Raw genomic sequence first — 14212 nt, forward strand, 5'->3', positions numbered from 1 at the left:
GATGTAGCAGAGTTTCATATTATCAAGATGCAATTTGATAATCATTCAAAGTTAATGTTTAAATTTTGGTATGAATTTATATAATCAATTCTTATTTATTCATGAATTCTTATCAAGATATCAATTCTTATTCGATTTGGAATAAGATTAGAGAATTTTTCAAAATTCTCTCGCTCCCGTATGAATGACTTTGACTTTTTTAATTGTTGACGTAGCGAAGTTTGGACAGTAATGTCCACTCTACCACTTAACCAGAAAATTAGTTGTCGTTAAGCGAATCGCAGTCGATGTGCACAAGGCTTTAATCCGTACCCACAGGCATTCTAAAGTCATTCTTGACAATTAATTACAAATTAAATAAATTTAAAATAAATAATTAACAAGTATAGAATTAAAAATTACCTGCTTCTCACTGAATAGTTTCCGTACTGAGTCCAATTCGTATAGGATTTGTTTGAACCATAATTCGTAAGCTGAAACAATAACATTCAAGTTCCTCAATAATTTAAATTCAAATAAACTAGAGGATATTTTTAGCAGCTACAAGGAATTCAAACGAACATAATTGAATAATAATCAATCAAAAGTTATGTATAGATTAATCCATGCAATATTTCTTCAATTCATATTTAACCCTATTAATTCGATAGGACAGATAGGCTACTCAAATCCAAATATGCATTTCCTATTTGAAAATGGAATAATAATTGTTAATCAACAGTTATGTATAGATTAATCCAATTTTAGATTTTCTAATTTCAGATTGAAACCTTTTGATTTAATAGGACAGTTAGGCTACTCAAATAACAATATTTCTTTCCTATTTAAAAATGAAAACATACGAGTTTCCTTTTGAAATAATTCAAAGAAATAAATTTGAAACAAAAGGAAATTAAACTCTAATGAGGCAGTAAACAATCGAACGAGTTGAACGCATTTCAAAAAAAGTTGATCCCGTTTTAGGTTGAATTACAACTGATACAACATCACAATTAGATAATATTAAATCGAATTATTTAACCTATTTACATATCACATTACATCCCGTTTCACTCTGCATTCTTTTGTTTTATCTGTATCTAACTGAATACCAATTAGATAATATCAAGCATCATTAAACTCATGTACAGATTATATTACATCCGTTTTTCAGTTGGCATTCCTTTTGATTTATTTCTATTATTTATTTATTAATAAGTGAATGAGCAGCAAGAGCACATCGACCACAGAATGAAGACACGAATGTGGCTGACCTTACCCACGTAATTTAATCGCCTACTGACATTAAACTATCGTCTATCAGTTTTGCCAATTCCCGTTCGAAGACTAGTTTCACTTTAAACTGTCAGAAACGGTCGAATGGGAAGCGTCGATACTATTCACAAGGGATACTGACAGTTGAAAGTAAATCCAACTATAGTGGAATTGACTTCAAGCTGTCAGTATTGTTCAAATGGGAGGCATTGATGTAATTTAATGGGGAATGCTGACAGTTTAAAGTGAATTTCACCAGAGTGGAATCCACTTCAAATTGTCAGTATTGTTTGAATGGGAGGCATTGAAGTAGCTTATGAGGAAAACTGACACCTGAAAGTGAATCTAACCTTATTGGAATCGACTTCAAACTGTCAGCATTGTTTAAATGGGAAGAATTAATGTAATTTATAAGGGATGTCTGACAGTTTAAAGTGAATCTTGCAGAGACGAACATAGTCTGGTCTATTTTGTGAAGGGAACCCTGTTTTGCGGAACTCTACCTGGCCTCATTCAAGAAGCCATAGTACACTGACTGATTTCCAGTGACATGTTGAGGAGAAAGACAGACAAGGATTAGAAAGAGAGAGATGGCGGGAGTAGAAGGAGAGGGGGGAAGCCTCAAGGAACCGTCGTCACGAATTTTCAAAGTCGGTTCCACCGCTAGTGAGAAAAATCATATTAAACTGTCAGCTCTGGAAGCATTGCGATGTTACAGATGTTACATATGGGGTGCTGACATTTCAAAGAGAATCTCAGATACCAACTTAAGGTGTGGTGAATCTTTTTTCAATTTTGCTACCCTTCAGGGGAAACACCCCACTATCTACATGCCAATATTATGCAGCTGATGATATAACAATGTGGGCACACGCAAGGGACTTTACGTTATCTTGTGACCAAGAAACACATCATCTTAGTTACTCAATTTCTGAAGACAGACTAGGATGATATAACGTGTTTCAAGTACATGGGTATTGTTGATATACAGTAGTGTATTGATTCATACAATGGGCCATATGAATAAAGTTGAGCATTTGCTTATACTTCTAAAATATGGGGCATTTGCTTAATTTTCTATGAATAAACGTGAGCAAAACCTTTTGCTCATGCTCATCAAATAAATAGTTTGAGCATTTGCTCAAAAGTAAAAGCTTTTGCTCAAAATTTTCCAGTAATTGTGATTAATTTAATTTAATTTAGAAGTATTTTTTAATTTAAAAATGATTTTTGTGTGTTTTGAATAATTGTAAATTGAGTGTGTAATTGATGAATGTTAAGTGACACATAACCTAGCTACATTTGGACTGTTGTATAAATTAGAATTGGAACCGTTTTGGGCTTATAAGCCTGTGGTACTTTTCTGTAAGTGTGTTATTCTGAATGATTAAAAAATAAATAAATAAATAAAATTGTATGAATAAACTAGAGCATTTGCTCAAATTTTGAAGCAAATGCTTCAAAAAAGGTGAGTCTAGTCTAGAGCAGCTTATCACCTTTTGCTCATAGTAAAATGGCTCAACTAATCCGTATGAGGAAGAGGAAACTATACCAGATACGATCACAACCAATAGTTGAGAACTATAAAGCTCTTATCAGATTCAACCATGATATATATCACCATTATCCCTACAAAAGAATAAATACAAACGATAGCTACCTGTTATAAAGATAGCCATCACAAAATAGGAGATAGGCATTTAAGAAGATGAGAGTGTGAACGATTATAAGAAGGCTATTGATATTATAAGAATATGCTGAAGATTGTTATAGAGATGACATTTTTTCACGCTATTATTTCAAAATTCTAAAGTCAACTAACCTAAAACTTTATTCATAAATAGAAAACAGAGCAGACGACGCAAACACAAGCGTAGCACCCTACTTGCATATTTAGCGCTTCCGTGAGCTATAGAAACAAACTAAGGCTACAAAAGCGAATCAGCTGATAAAACATCTCTAAAATACGTGAGCATTTGCTCCAGAGTTCAGGAACATGAGGTAAGAGTATAAGGTAAAGCTTATTCATATAAAAATGAGCAAATGCTTCTGCTTCTACCTTTTGCTCATGAGCAAAACCTTATGCTCCATGCTCTTGCTCATGAGCATTTGCTCTGGTTTTATTCATATGGACCAGTAAGTACATCACCAAAATGATAGGGAGAGAAAAAATAAGGTAACCTTGTGCTATTCCTCTCCCAAATTTAGATAAGGTTACACATAGTCTGAAATAGTTCAAGTCTTGTAGTTGTTCACTTCACAAAAGCTTCAGTCATTCATTATTTTAACAAAGGGATTAAAGGGACCTAAAAATTAGAAACAGAAATAAAAGTTATCTAAAATACAATACATAAAAAATCATTTGAGATACAAATCATCTATGATAATATGATCTATGATTTATGGCTCATTGCGAGCAAGTAAGGCTGATTAGATAAATCTCAGACTACGACTGAAATCGTTTAGACTGATTGATGAATCTACATACCCCTTTTAAAGGTGGTCAATAGATGATTTGATAATAATAATAAAAATATGGTGTGGTGCACTCACACAACTTTCCTTGCCGTTATGAAAATTGATCTACTGACGCTAGTGTTCCCGCGCATCTCTAGTCCACTTTTCTAAGATCTGAGCCAGCTGGTGACAGGACAATAGCGCTGCAGACACACGAAGTCTGCTATCTCTTCGTAGTGAATGATTTTAATAGAATCAACAGTTGCCAACAGTTTGCAATTGAATAATCTTATTTTCTCGAATTTCGAGCTTATTTTCAATTTTAGGTGAAAATGTTACTAAACATTTAATTGTAGAGATTTTTATGCTCAATCTTTTCGACTTGAAATTTTTCGTTTGAATTGTATCTACAGCCTGATATATTGAAAATCTAAAATCAAACTTTGCATAGATGGTGCAGTGCTCCTGAAATTTTTACAGTTATGAGACTTGTGGCAGTTGATAGAGCTTATCAATGATCTATCTAGGTATAAATTTGATCATAATCGTTGGAGCCGTTTTCGAGAACATCGCGAAAAACCCTGTTTTTGACAACATTTTCGCCGCCATCTTCAATTGCATTTGATCGAAAATGTTCGTTTCGGATCCTTATAGTGTAAGGACCTTAAGTTCCAAATTTCAAAACATTCCGTTAATTGGGAGATGAGATATCGTGTACACAGACGCACATACACTCATACACACACACACACACACACACACACACAGACCAATATCCAAAAACCACTTTTTTGGACTCAGGGGACGGAAAGCAATACTTTCCTTACCTATGGTAATAGGGCAAGGAAAGTAAATACCTTCCTGATGATTCATTTTACTCAATTGCTAACGATACACTTATGATGATATAACGTACATTGAAAACGTTAGTATTTAAGGAGCTGGCCACACAGAGAGCAATGTGTGATCCTATAGGTATCTCTACAGAGATATATCTTAGAAGATCGCTCTCTAAGATAAATATATTAATACCCTAAGGATAGCAGATCGCTCTCTCTGTGACCGGTCCCTTACTTTCTTAGATAACTTGTCAATAGAGTGGGATGATACATTTCATTTATTTATACATTGATAGATACAATATAATTCTCAACTATGAATGATTGGGAAAGGAACAACAGCCTTAAAGCCCAAAACTGTTCCTTACATGATAGTTTAAGAAAAATAGTCCAAGACCCGGTTGCACAAAGGCCGGTTAAATTTCAAACGTTATTACTTTCACGAGAACCAATCAGAGAAGGCCTTTTTGATAAGACCTTCTTTGATTTTGTCTTATCTGATTGGTTCTCGTAGAATTAATCACGATTAAAATTTAACCGGATTTTGTGTAATCGGAACTTGAAATATAATTTACTTTTAGCTGTATTGTAAATATTTATCATGCTTGATAAGAGTGTATCTGGCATGGGTTACATGACAGAGGAATAGATAAATATTATATAGATTAAGAGACGTACGGATAAAATCATCTAATGAACTTTTAACAAATTTAGTTGCAAGCAATTCTCAATGATACCTTTTCCATGACTTGAATGGAAGTGAATAAAAAAATTATAATGAAGTTAATTAGAAACACAAATGAAAGTTATCTAAAATTCCAATACATTCGACAAAATCAGTTGGAATACATCATCTATGATTTCTGCCTAATGATTTATTTATTATTTCACTCTACGATTTATCTTGATTTCGCTGAATGAGATTTATGAAGAAAGGATACTATGGAATTACACTTTGAGAAGATTAACGCTAACCGTAGCATGAACGAATTCATAATTTTTTAGTGCAATATTTCAAGGACAAGTGTAGCACATTTCAACGCTAGAATAATAGGCTAATAGGCTATACAGGGTGTTTACGAACTCCCTACCAATACTCTAGGGCATTGTTCCTGGGTAAAAAACATATCTAAATATCATATTTAAATTGTCTGAAAGTCTTCAGTTACTCATACAGCGGCCATTTTGCTTTTTTCACTTTAATTTTTTTTCTGAATAATGGTTTAACATACGAAATTGAAACTTTGCAAGATCATTTATAACAACTAGACAAAGCTAGAAAACAATTATGATAATTTTTGAAATTCATAAACCAAAATGACGGCCATTTAAAATGTTGTTTCTCAAATTACTCAGAAATCGTTGGTTTTACAAAAACTTCACAAAAATAACTTTGTTTAGTAAATTTAATTGCCTATCGATTTTTTTAAAATTGAGCCAATATTAACTGATATATGACAGCTTTAGTGGTTGGTGATCCACCTTTAGAGGGTTATGTAACGTTATGTTATTGTTTGAAATGACCTAAAATCGCTTACTATTAACATTCAATGCAAATAGAGATTGTTGCATCATTGAGGCGGTTCTATCAGCATGCTTTGGTTTGTACTGCAACAAACTTTCAGTGGTCACCTATCACTAAAGCTTCCATACTTCAGTTAATATTGGTCCAATCTTAAAAAATCTGGTACCAATAGATAGGCAATTAAATTTACTACAAAAAATAATTCTTGTAGAGTTTTTGTAAAACCAACGGTTTCTGAGTTATTTAAAAAAAAAAAAATTTAAAATGGCCGCCATCTTGTTTTATGATTTTCAAAAATTATCATAATTTTTTTCTACCTTTGTCTAGTTGTTATAAATGATCTTGCACAGTTTCAATTTCGTATGTTTAACCATTATTCAGAAAAAATATATAAGTGGAAAAAAGCAAAATGGGCGCTGTGTGAGTAACTCAAGACTTCCGCTCGATTTAAATGTGATATTTAGATATGTTTTTTACCCAGGAACAATGCCCTAGAATAATGGTAGGGAGTTCGTAAACACCCTGTATATTTCAAAAATAGTTATGTACAAATATATAATTTTCTTAGTGTAATATCTCAAGGAAACTTGCAGCACATTTCAACGCCAGAATAATATAAATTGTAATTTATTTCAAAAATAGCTACTGAAGTTAAACAATGAAAGCTCTAAAACACAACAGATGTAGCATGTATTGTTATTGTCATGCAGAGTGTTGACAGAAATTGATAAACAGCTATTATTCCTTCAGAATAACATAAAATACATGTGCAATCAGATAAATTATCCTCAACATGCTTCCTCATAAGATAGGTACTATTTCAAAGGGTCAAGTTCACGACTGTATTATACTCAAGATAACACTTTGTTTCCTCAACCTCCATGGAAATTATTCTGTTTAATGTTAGTGTTTTTTAAAATAATTCAATAATATTCAACTATAGTGAGGTCCAAGTTATAATGGCAGTGTTTGATTAGCAATGGTATTGCTATCCTTGACTATCATTCAACAAAGCGGATAGCGCTGTCTCTTTCTCGCTTTGCTCTGTTGCCAGATCGTCTTTCAACAATGTAGAATAATTCATTAATCAACAAAATATTTCATCTTAATTATGAAAATTCACTATGAAATTATTGAAAAATATAATTTATTGCTTAATAAAATATAATTGATTATTTTAAACGAGAATGAACAGTTAATCAATAAACCTGTATCAGCTACCGTCTATAGAAGACATTGACAAGAAGGAGGATCGGCAACGTTTTTCTCCTATCTTTCTCCACTGCCATTAAAACGTGGACCTCACTATAGAATAGAATTTAAATTAAATTGATTTTATTGAATTGAAATTGGATCTTTTACTGGATATTATTAGTTCAAACTTGAAATACGAGAGAACCAGCATTATAAGCAAAATCGGCATCGTTTTTCTCCTATATTTCTTCACTGCCATTAAAACGTGGGTGGACCTCACTATAGAATAAAATTTAAATTAAATAAAATTGATTTTATTGAATTGAAATTGGATCTTCTACTGGGTATTATTAGTTCAAACTTGAAATACGAGAGAACCAGCATTATAAGCAAAATCGGCAACGTTTTTCTCCTATATTTCTCCACTGCCATTAAAACGTGGACCTCACTATAGAATAAAATTTAAATTAAATAAAATTGATTTTATTGAATTGAAATTGGATCTTCTACTGGATATTATTAGTTCAAACTTTAAACACGAGAAATCCCAGCATTATAAGAAAAAGGCGTGTTGATCTCCGGAAGCTAGAAGGAATAAACCAGCCGGTTTGAACGTCGATAGTGCAAACGGCTCGGAAACGACATTTTTCTTGTTTGAGTACTTTTAAATTATATAAAAATGCTATAAGCTTACCCTGATGCGTTATTATGAAAAGATGTTCATCGTGGGCAGGGATTCGATTCTTTTTAGCGCTCATCATCTGTTGGGCTGTAAGAAGTTTCTCCAAGTGAAGGTACTCTGAATACACGATTCCATCCTCATCTCCCAGGGGTTGGGCACTGAAATATGTCAAAATAATTTTTGATAGTTAATCACCAGAAATAGACACATTATTAGACATCTGGATTTCTTAAATTAATGTTATAATATTCATTATTACTCTAGTTCTTAAAAAGAGGTGATACTTTGACTCAAGTTTGTTGGTACTGAATGTTCAAGTTTCACCATTATAATAATGATATTTTCATAAAATCGGTCAAATCGCTTAAAATTGAGATCCATTTCCATATTTGTATGACTGAACTTAAAACAACTTCGGTAGTAGTGATTATCAACTTATTAAGCCAGTTACACACACATCCATTTTTGAACGGTCTATTTTTTGCCGTCCTTATGAATTCTACCAGATTAAATGGAACTTGACAAACATCATCTGTTTATTCTAATAGAATGTATGAGGACGGAAAAAATCGTAAGTCAAAAAATCGATGTTTGTGTAACTAGACGTGGAGGGCTCATCCAATTTAGGAATTAAACTAAAGCAAGCAAACCGTCTGGTTTTCCGAAAAATCAATTCAAATTTATTCCACACTCATAAATACATATCATAAATCAATCAAAGCTCAACATGACAAAAAATCCAACCAAAATGTGATAATAATAATAAACGGTAAGTGAAAAAAGCCACTGGCATAAGATGACTCTTGTTCGCCAGTGGGAGTAGAAGATAAGATTATCATACGCTTAATCTGATTTAAATTGAGCATAGAAGCAAATATATAAACAGAATAGAAAATAATAAAACGAAGAATCGTTTCAAGTAGTGAAAATTACCTTAATATAAAAAATCCTTTTATATTTTAACAAAGTTTTTCTGTGTGTTGTAGTGTAAATTGTTAATTAAGAGAGTGAAACATGTCATATGAAATGATTGTACTCAAAATTGGAGTATACACAGTTTTAGGCATGAGCCTTTCCTTAAAATATACCTAGTAATTGTAAATTGTACAAGATGAAAATAAAGAGAATTTGTTTGATAGAGATCTAATCACCACAGAGCCTTACAAATAAACAATAAGCATCGTTAAAAGACTTGAGATTAGCAAACATCTTTCTTGTCTTGAAGGCAAAACAAAATGAAAAAGAAAAACGTTTCACAGCAACTTTCTTTTCATTTTTCAACCATCTTTTCCTCAACAATTTCCAGTGGCAATAATGCAAAAAACAAAGTTCCTTCCCAATTTTCAACGCTCTTTTCCTTGAAATTTCCAGTGGCATTAATGCAAAAAACAAAGTTCTTTCCCAATTTTCAACGCTCTTTTCCTTATAATTTCCAGTTGCAAGAATGCATCTAAATCTATTATCCGACAGGAGTTCATTGTGAAAGACAATTTTAGATTTTTGCAAAAAGCAATCCACCAGACACTATTTCATGTGTAACCGAACCTCATACTGCGGTCTACCGCCACAGGTGCCAGGGTATCCAATAACTCTCTCTTTATAGTTTGCATTTCTTCTTCTCTCTTTCTCTCTCTCACCTCCTCTATTTGTCTTCCTCAGATCTCTCAATTACATACTGTACATGACACATGTCACCATTCATTAGTTGAGAAAAAATCTGATGTCTCGGATCGAATAGCAGCGGTAAATGAGATAACATGATTTCAACCGGGTTTCTTGGATAGTTGGCGGTTGACAGTTTCAAACTATCGGAGACCTTGGATGGATTCAATAAGCCTACTGAGAATAACTGTATCATAGAATACATACAACTATAATGAATTCAGGACCCGATCTACTGTGCGCTCTGGACAAACTGGGATAATTTCTGCCCTTTTTCTCATGTCTATTGGATTTTCTTGCCCCGAAAATTTTCCGCCCTGGACAATCGACAGCTGAGGCCATATAAAGAATTAATTTTCACTCGAAGAATGCTTCAATTTAGATCAAAAAAGCGTTAAAAAACAAGAACAAACTGTAACATTTTAATGTATCCTATTCACTCCACTTTGTTCACATTATGATCTAAAGAGTTATCATTCTAATACCCCAAGTAACTCAATTTATTAGTAATTTTTCAGGTTATAATACAAAGTGGAGTGAAAACATTCAATGTAACAACATATCATTTTGATCTATGATTATTCATTTTCAACGCAGTTTTATACTGTAAATGAAAGCATCAATATCAATGTATGAAGTAGAGTATACCAAATCCCCCTAATTATTAAAACTGAAACGTGTTTCTATTTTACAAAAAATATTTTTCCTCACGCCGTTTTTTTATCTTATTCCTTATAATCTTAACTCATATCTATAATCTTAAGGTGCGTACAGATTTACGCGCCGCGAACATGAGCAATTCACTTTCAATCAGCTGATGCCAAGCTTTTTATAACTGTATCTTACCGTTTCAGTAAAAATACAGATATAGTCAGCTGATTAAAAGTGAATTGCTCATGTTCGCGGCGCGTATATCTGTACGCACCTTTATACTCTCTCTAAATTTATTCGAGATTGATATTTTAATATTGGTATTCCTCAATCAATTTTCAAAAAGTATACAATTCTCACATATTGTATACTTTCAATACGAGAATTTTCAGCTATTTATCATTGGTCATAGTGAAATCTATTATTTATAGTTTAATTTACTAATCAATGAAATTATTCCACTCCATTGTAGTAGAGGCACAACGAATTAGCATAAATATTTTATCACGAATAAATTTAGATAAGAGTATAAGATTACGGTATAGAATAAGATGAAAAAACGGCATGAGGAAAATATTTTTTGTAAAATAGAAACACGTTTCTATTTTAATAATTAGGGGGAACGGGGTTAAGACAAGAACGAAACTAGAGCATAGGCAGTTTTCTGGGAGAGTTACATGAGACTCACGAGAGATTAGCAGGCAGCAAACGCCCTAATAAGCTTAGAGGAAATGGTTAGACGAAGAAATTTCGATATCTGCTAATGGGATTAGAGACTAGCGGCAGAGGTTCGTTTGCTCCCCCCCCCCACCAACCCTTGTGACAGGTTTTTGTACGAATTCTGCTCCCTTTCCAAGAGCCAAGGCCCTAAATGAAGGCCATAAATATTACTGTTACATAATTTTTATTGTGAAAGTGAAACACGCTTTTATTGTTTAGGAAACTGGGTTGAAAAAAACTAGAATACAGACAGTTTCCACTATTCTAGTAAGATTAATAGAAACAAATATTAAACCATTTGTTGGAGCCTTGGTCCTAGTGTAGCGAGTTTAAAAACATAAATACTAGTTACATAATTCTAATTGTAAAAGTAAATAGTTTCTTCTCTATATTTGGTGTAATAAATCATCATTCGTTAATATTGAAGTATATGATCTACAGAAGATTTCATGAAATTGGTTCGAAAAACATGAAAATTGCCATCAAACGTAGATGGAGTCTGTGTTTTTCTACTTAGATTTTTGGCATATTTCAACTTTTCCCTCAAAAACTACTCACACTACAGCTTCCAGACTAGTTTTATTCAATTTTTCAGATATTTTTCCATATCAATCTACCATAAGTTTTTTTCAAAAACTAGTCCCCAAACAATTCAGCATCGGTGTATTTCACCAGAGGAACTGAATTCTTTAGCCGTTCTTTAGAATTCTTTAGGCGAAATCTTTAACCCTGTATAGCTCGCTAATGAAGCGTTTATGGATATAAGAACTTTTTTTCTTATTTTTACCTCTACTATCACGTATCAAATTATTTTACCATAATTAAGAATCACCCTGTATGTACCAGTAAAAATGGTGTACAATACGTTATTAACTATTCGAACTTTGAACGGGCGGCCCAACAACTAAGATTTAATTTATTGGTTAGTATGAATGTTCTATAATTCAAATGCAACGAGTAAAAAATGCAACTAGAATTAATTTGAAACAAAAATGTCAACTGTTCCTTATCATCATAGACGAGTAATGTAAATTCTACTAAAAAACGGTATCTTTTCGCATATGATAGCATGCTAAATTATTCTAAAATAAATAATTATTACCAAATAATCTTACAATAAGCTAAAACATTAAAGAAGATAGAAGTGATTCAATATAGATTTGATCTAGAACTAGAACAATCTAGAACATTGTCAAGAATAGGAACTGTTCAAAGTGGAAAGAAATGATTTACGAATGTATTATTACAAGTAAAATAAATTTCAAATTTAATTTCCTGTATATCAAACCAATTATTTAGTTCTTCATTTATTTTTACAGGGCTACTTGATATCGTAAAACAAGTAACCTTCTATTTTCCTTCGAAGCTTGATAATGAGATGAATACCCGAAATCGGTCGTGCCATCACAGAAAATAAAAAGTTACTAGTGTTTCTATATTATAAGGCTGGGCGTGCGTACACCGGTTAGTCAAGACAAGACTAGTCACGTTTAGTCACAATACTTCACATAGTTGCTTATGAAGACATGTCTAATTGCAATGACTAATCAGTGTGAGTTCAAGAATCAAGAATCATTTATTGTCGTCCCGCTCAAGAGCATTGACAAAGTCACAGAACAAATGAAAGTACAAAATACAAAGTATCAATAAAATTGAATAAAATTAATGCATTTACACACTGTAGGCTACATAAAACATTTGGGGCAAACAAGTAGAGTCATAAGCAACAATGTGAAGTTTTGTGACTAAACGTGTGTCTTGTCTTGACTAACTGATGTGCGCCTAGCCTAATATTATAATAATACAATTATTATTACAAGTACTAGCAGGAAACCAGTGCCCCGCAAGTGTCTAATCAAGAACTTGATAAACTTAAAACTTGAGATCTTGAAGAATTTAAAATAGACCTATAACCATCCTCAGTAAATAAGAAATCTATATGCAAAATTTCAAGTTAATCAGTTCAGTAGTTCAGACATGATGATTACAATACAATACAAATACATTTTATTTCCATTAATATACAAATAAACAATCAATAAAATGTACATAATATTCAAAAATACAATATATGAAATTTACTACAAATATAAATAAATAAATTGCATTTTTACGGAAATTAACCAACTCAACTATGGGAAACCCATGTTCTAGAGCAGGTGTAGTAGTAATACAATCAAATTTAGAGTGGGGGTGCAAATACTTTGGGTAAGTGAGCTCACATATTGTTATGTTTATGTTTTCTATATTATGAAACGTGTATGAAATGTATGATTTCTATATTATCAACGTGTGATTCGTTTATCACATAGTTTACTTGACATGAGGAAAGGCTTTACTTGAAATGATGCATCATTCGTGAATTTCCTATTCCGTAAGTGTATGTAAGCCAGTTCTTTCCTTTATTATATTAAAGATAAGAATAAAGTATGAAGTAATTTGAGACTAAGCTCTTTCACTTACCCGGCCTTTTTCCCTGGACAAGACATGGCAATCCAGTGGCGCGAAGTGGTGACTAAGTCGCGTCAACTAAACACAACTTACTGACGGCACTTAGTTTTCTGCGCGAACCACTCTAAACTTCCCCCTCTTCAACTTGTCAATCAGAGTATGCGCAAAGCTTCACGCGAACTCCCGAGTTGGTAATTGTTTCAAATAATTGCTGTACTGGCTGTGAACCTATCTACAATAATCAGTATATCACACATTATGCAATTAAACGTGCATTATATAATCGTCTATCATATCTGAGAATTATTATATAATCTATATTTATTGACCATAAATAATTGATGCTGATCACTTTGAAATAAATAATCGTTGAAAATGTTATGCTGATTTCTTGAGATGAAAAATACATAAATATCGTAGCAAGAGGGTTCATCCACTACTGCCTATAGTGAGGTCCACGTTATAATGGCAGTGTTTGATTAGCAATAGTTTTGCTTCCTTGTCTATCAATCAACAAAGTGGATAGCGCTATCTCTTTCTCGATTAGCTCTGTAGCCAGATAGTCTTTTAACAATGTAGAATTAATAATAATTAACAAAATATTTCATCTTAATTATGTAAAAACATTATTAAAAAATATAATTTCTTGCTTGATAAAATATAATTGATTATTTTAAACGAGAATGAACAGTTAATATTACTTCAATAAACCTGTATCAGCTAACGTCTATAGAATCATAGAGAAACAATAGCGTAAGTACCGTACATATCCCATGG

General features: G+C 32.4%; 1 protein-coding gene across 2 annotated transcripts in view; it reads right to left on the minus strand.

Annotated features, from left to right (window-relative positions):
* The window catches only part of LOC111048188 (tryptophan 2,3-dioxygenase), a 24266-nt gene extending 10354 nt beyond the window's left edge, over positions 1-13912 (minus strand). The window contains exons 1-3 of one of the 2 annotated variants that reach the window (XM_039439322.1): positions 13448-13912; positions 7964-8109; positions 403-473 (exon numbers count right to left, since the gene is read on the minus strand). In XM_039439322.1, the coding sequence (XP_039295256.1) occupies positions 403-473; positions 7964-8109; positions 13448-13473 (243 nt within the window). In that variant the 5' untranslated portion in view covers positions 13474-13912. The remainder of the gene's footprint in view (positions 1-402; positions 474-7963; positions 8110-13447) is intronic. The other variant, XM_039439321.1, reaches the window with a different exon arrangement.
* Between the last annotated feature and the right edge of the window lie 300 nt (positions 13913-14212).

This window comes from Nilaparvata lugens, chromosome 12 (genome assembly GCF_014356525.2).
Source record: "Nilaparvata lugens isolate BPH chromosome 12, ASM1435652v1, whole genome shotgun sequence".
Classification (NCBI taxonomy): Eukaryota; Metazoa; Arthropoda; class Insecta; order Hemiptera; family Delphacidae; genus Nilaparvata; species Nilaparvata lugens.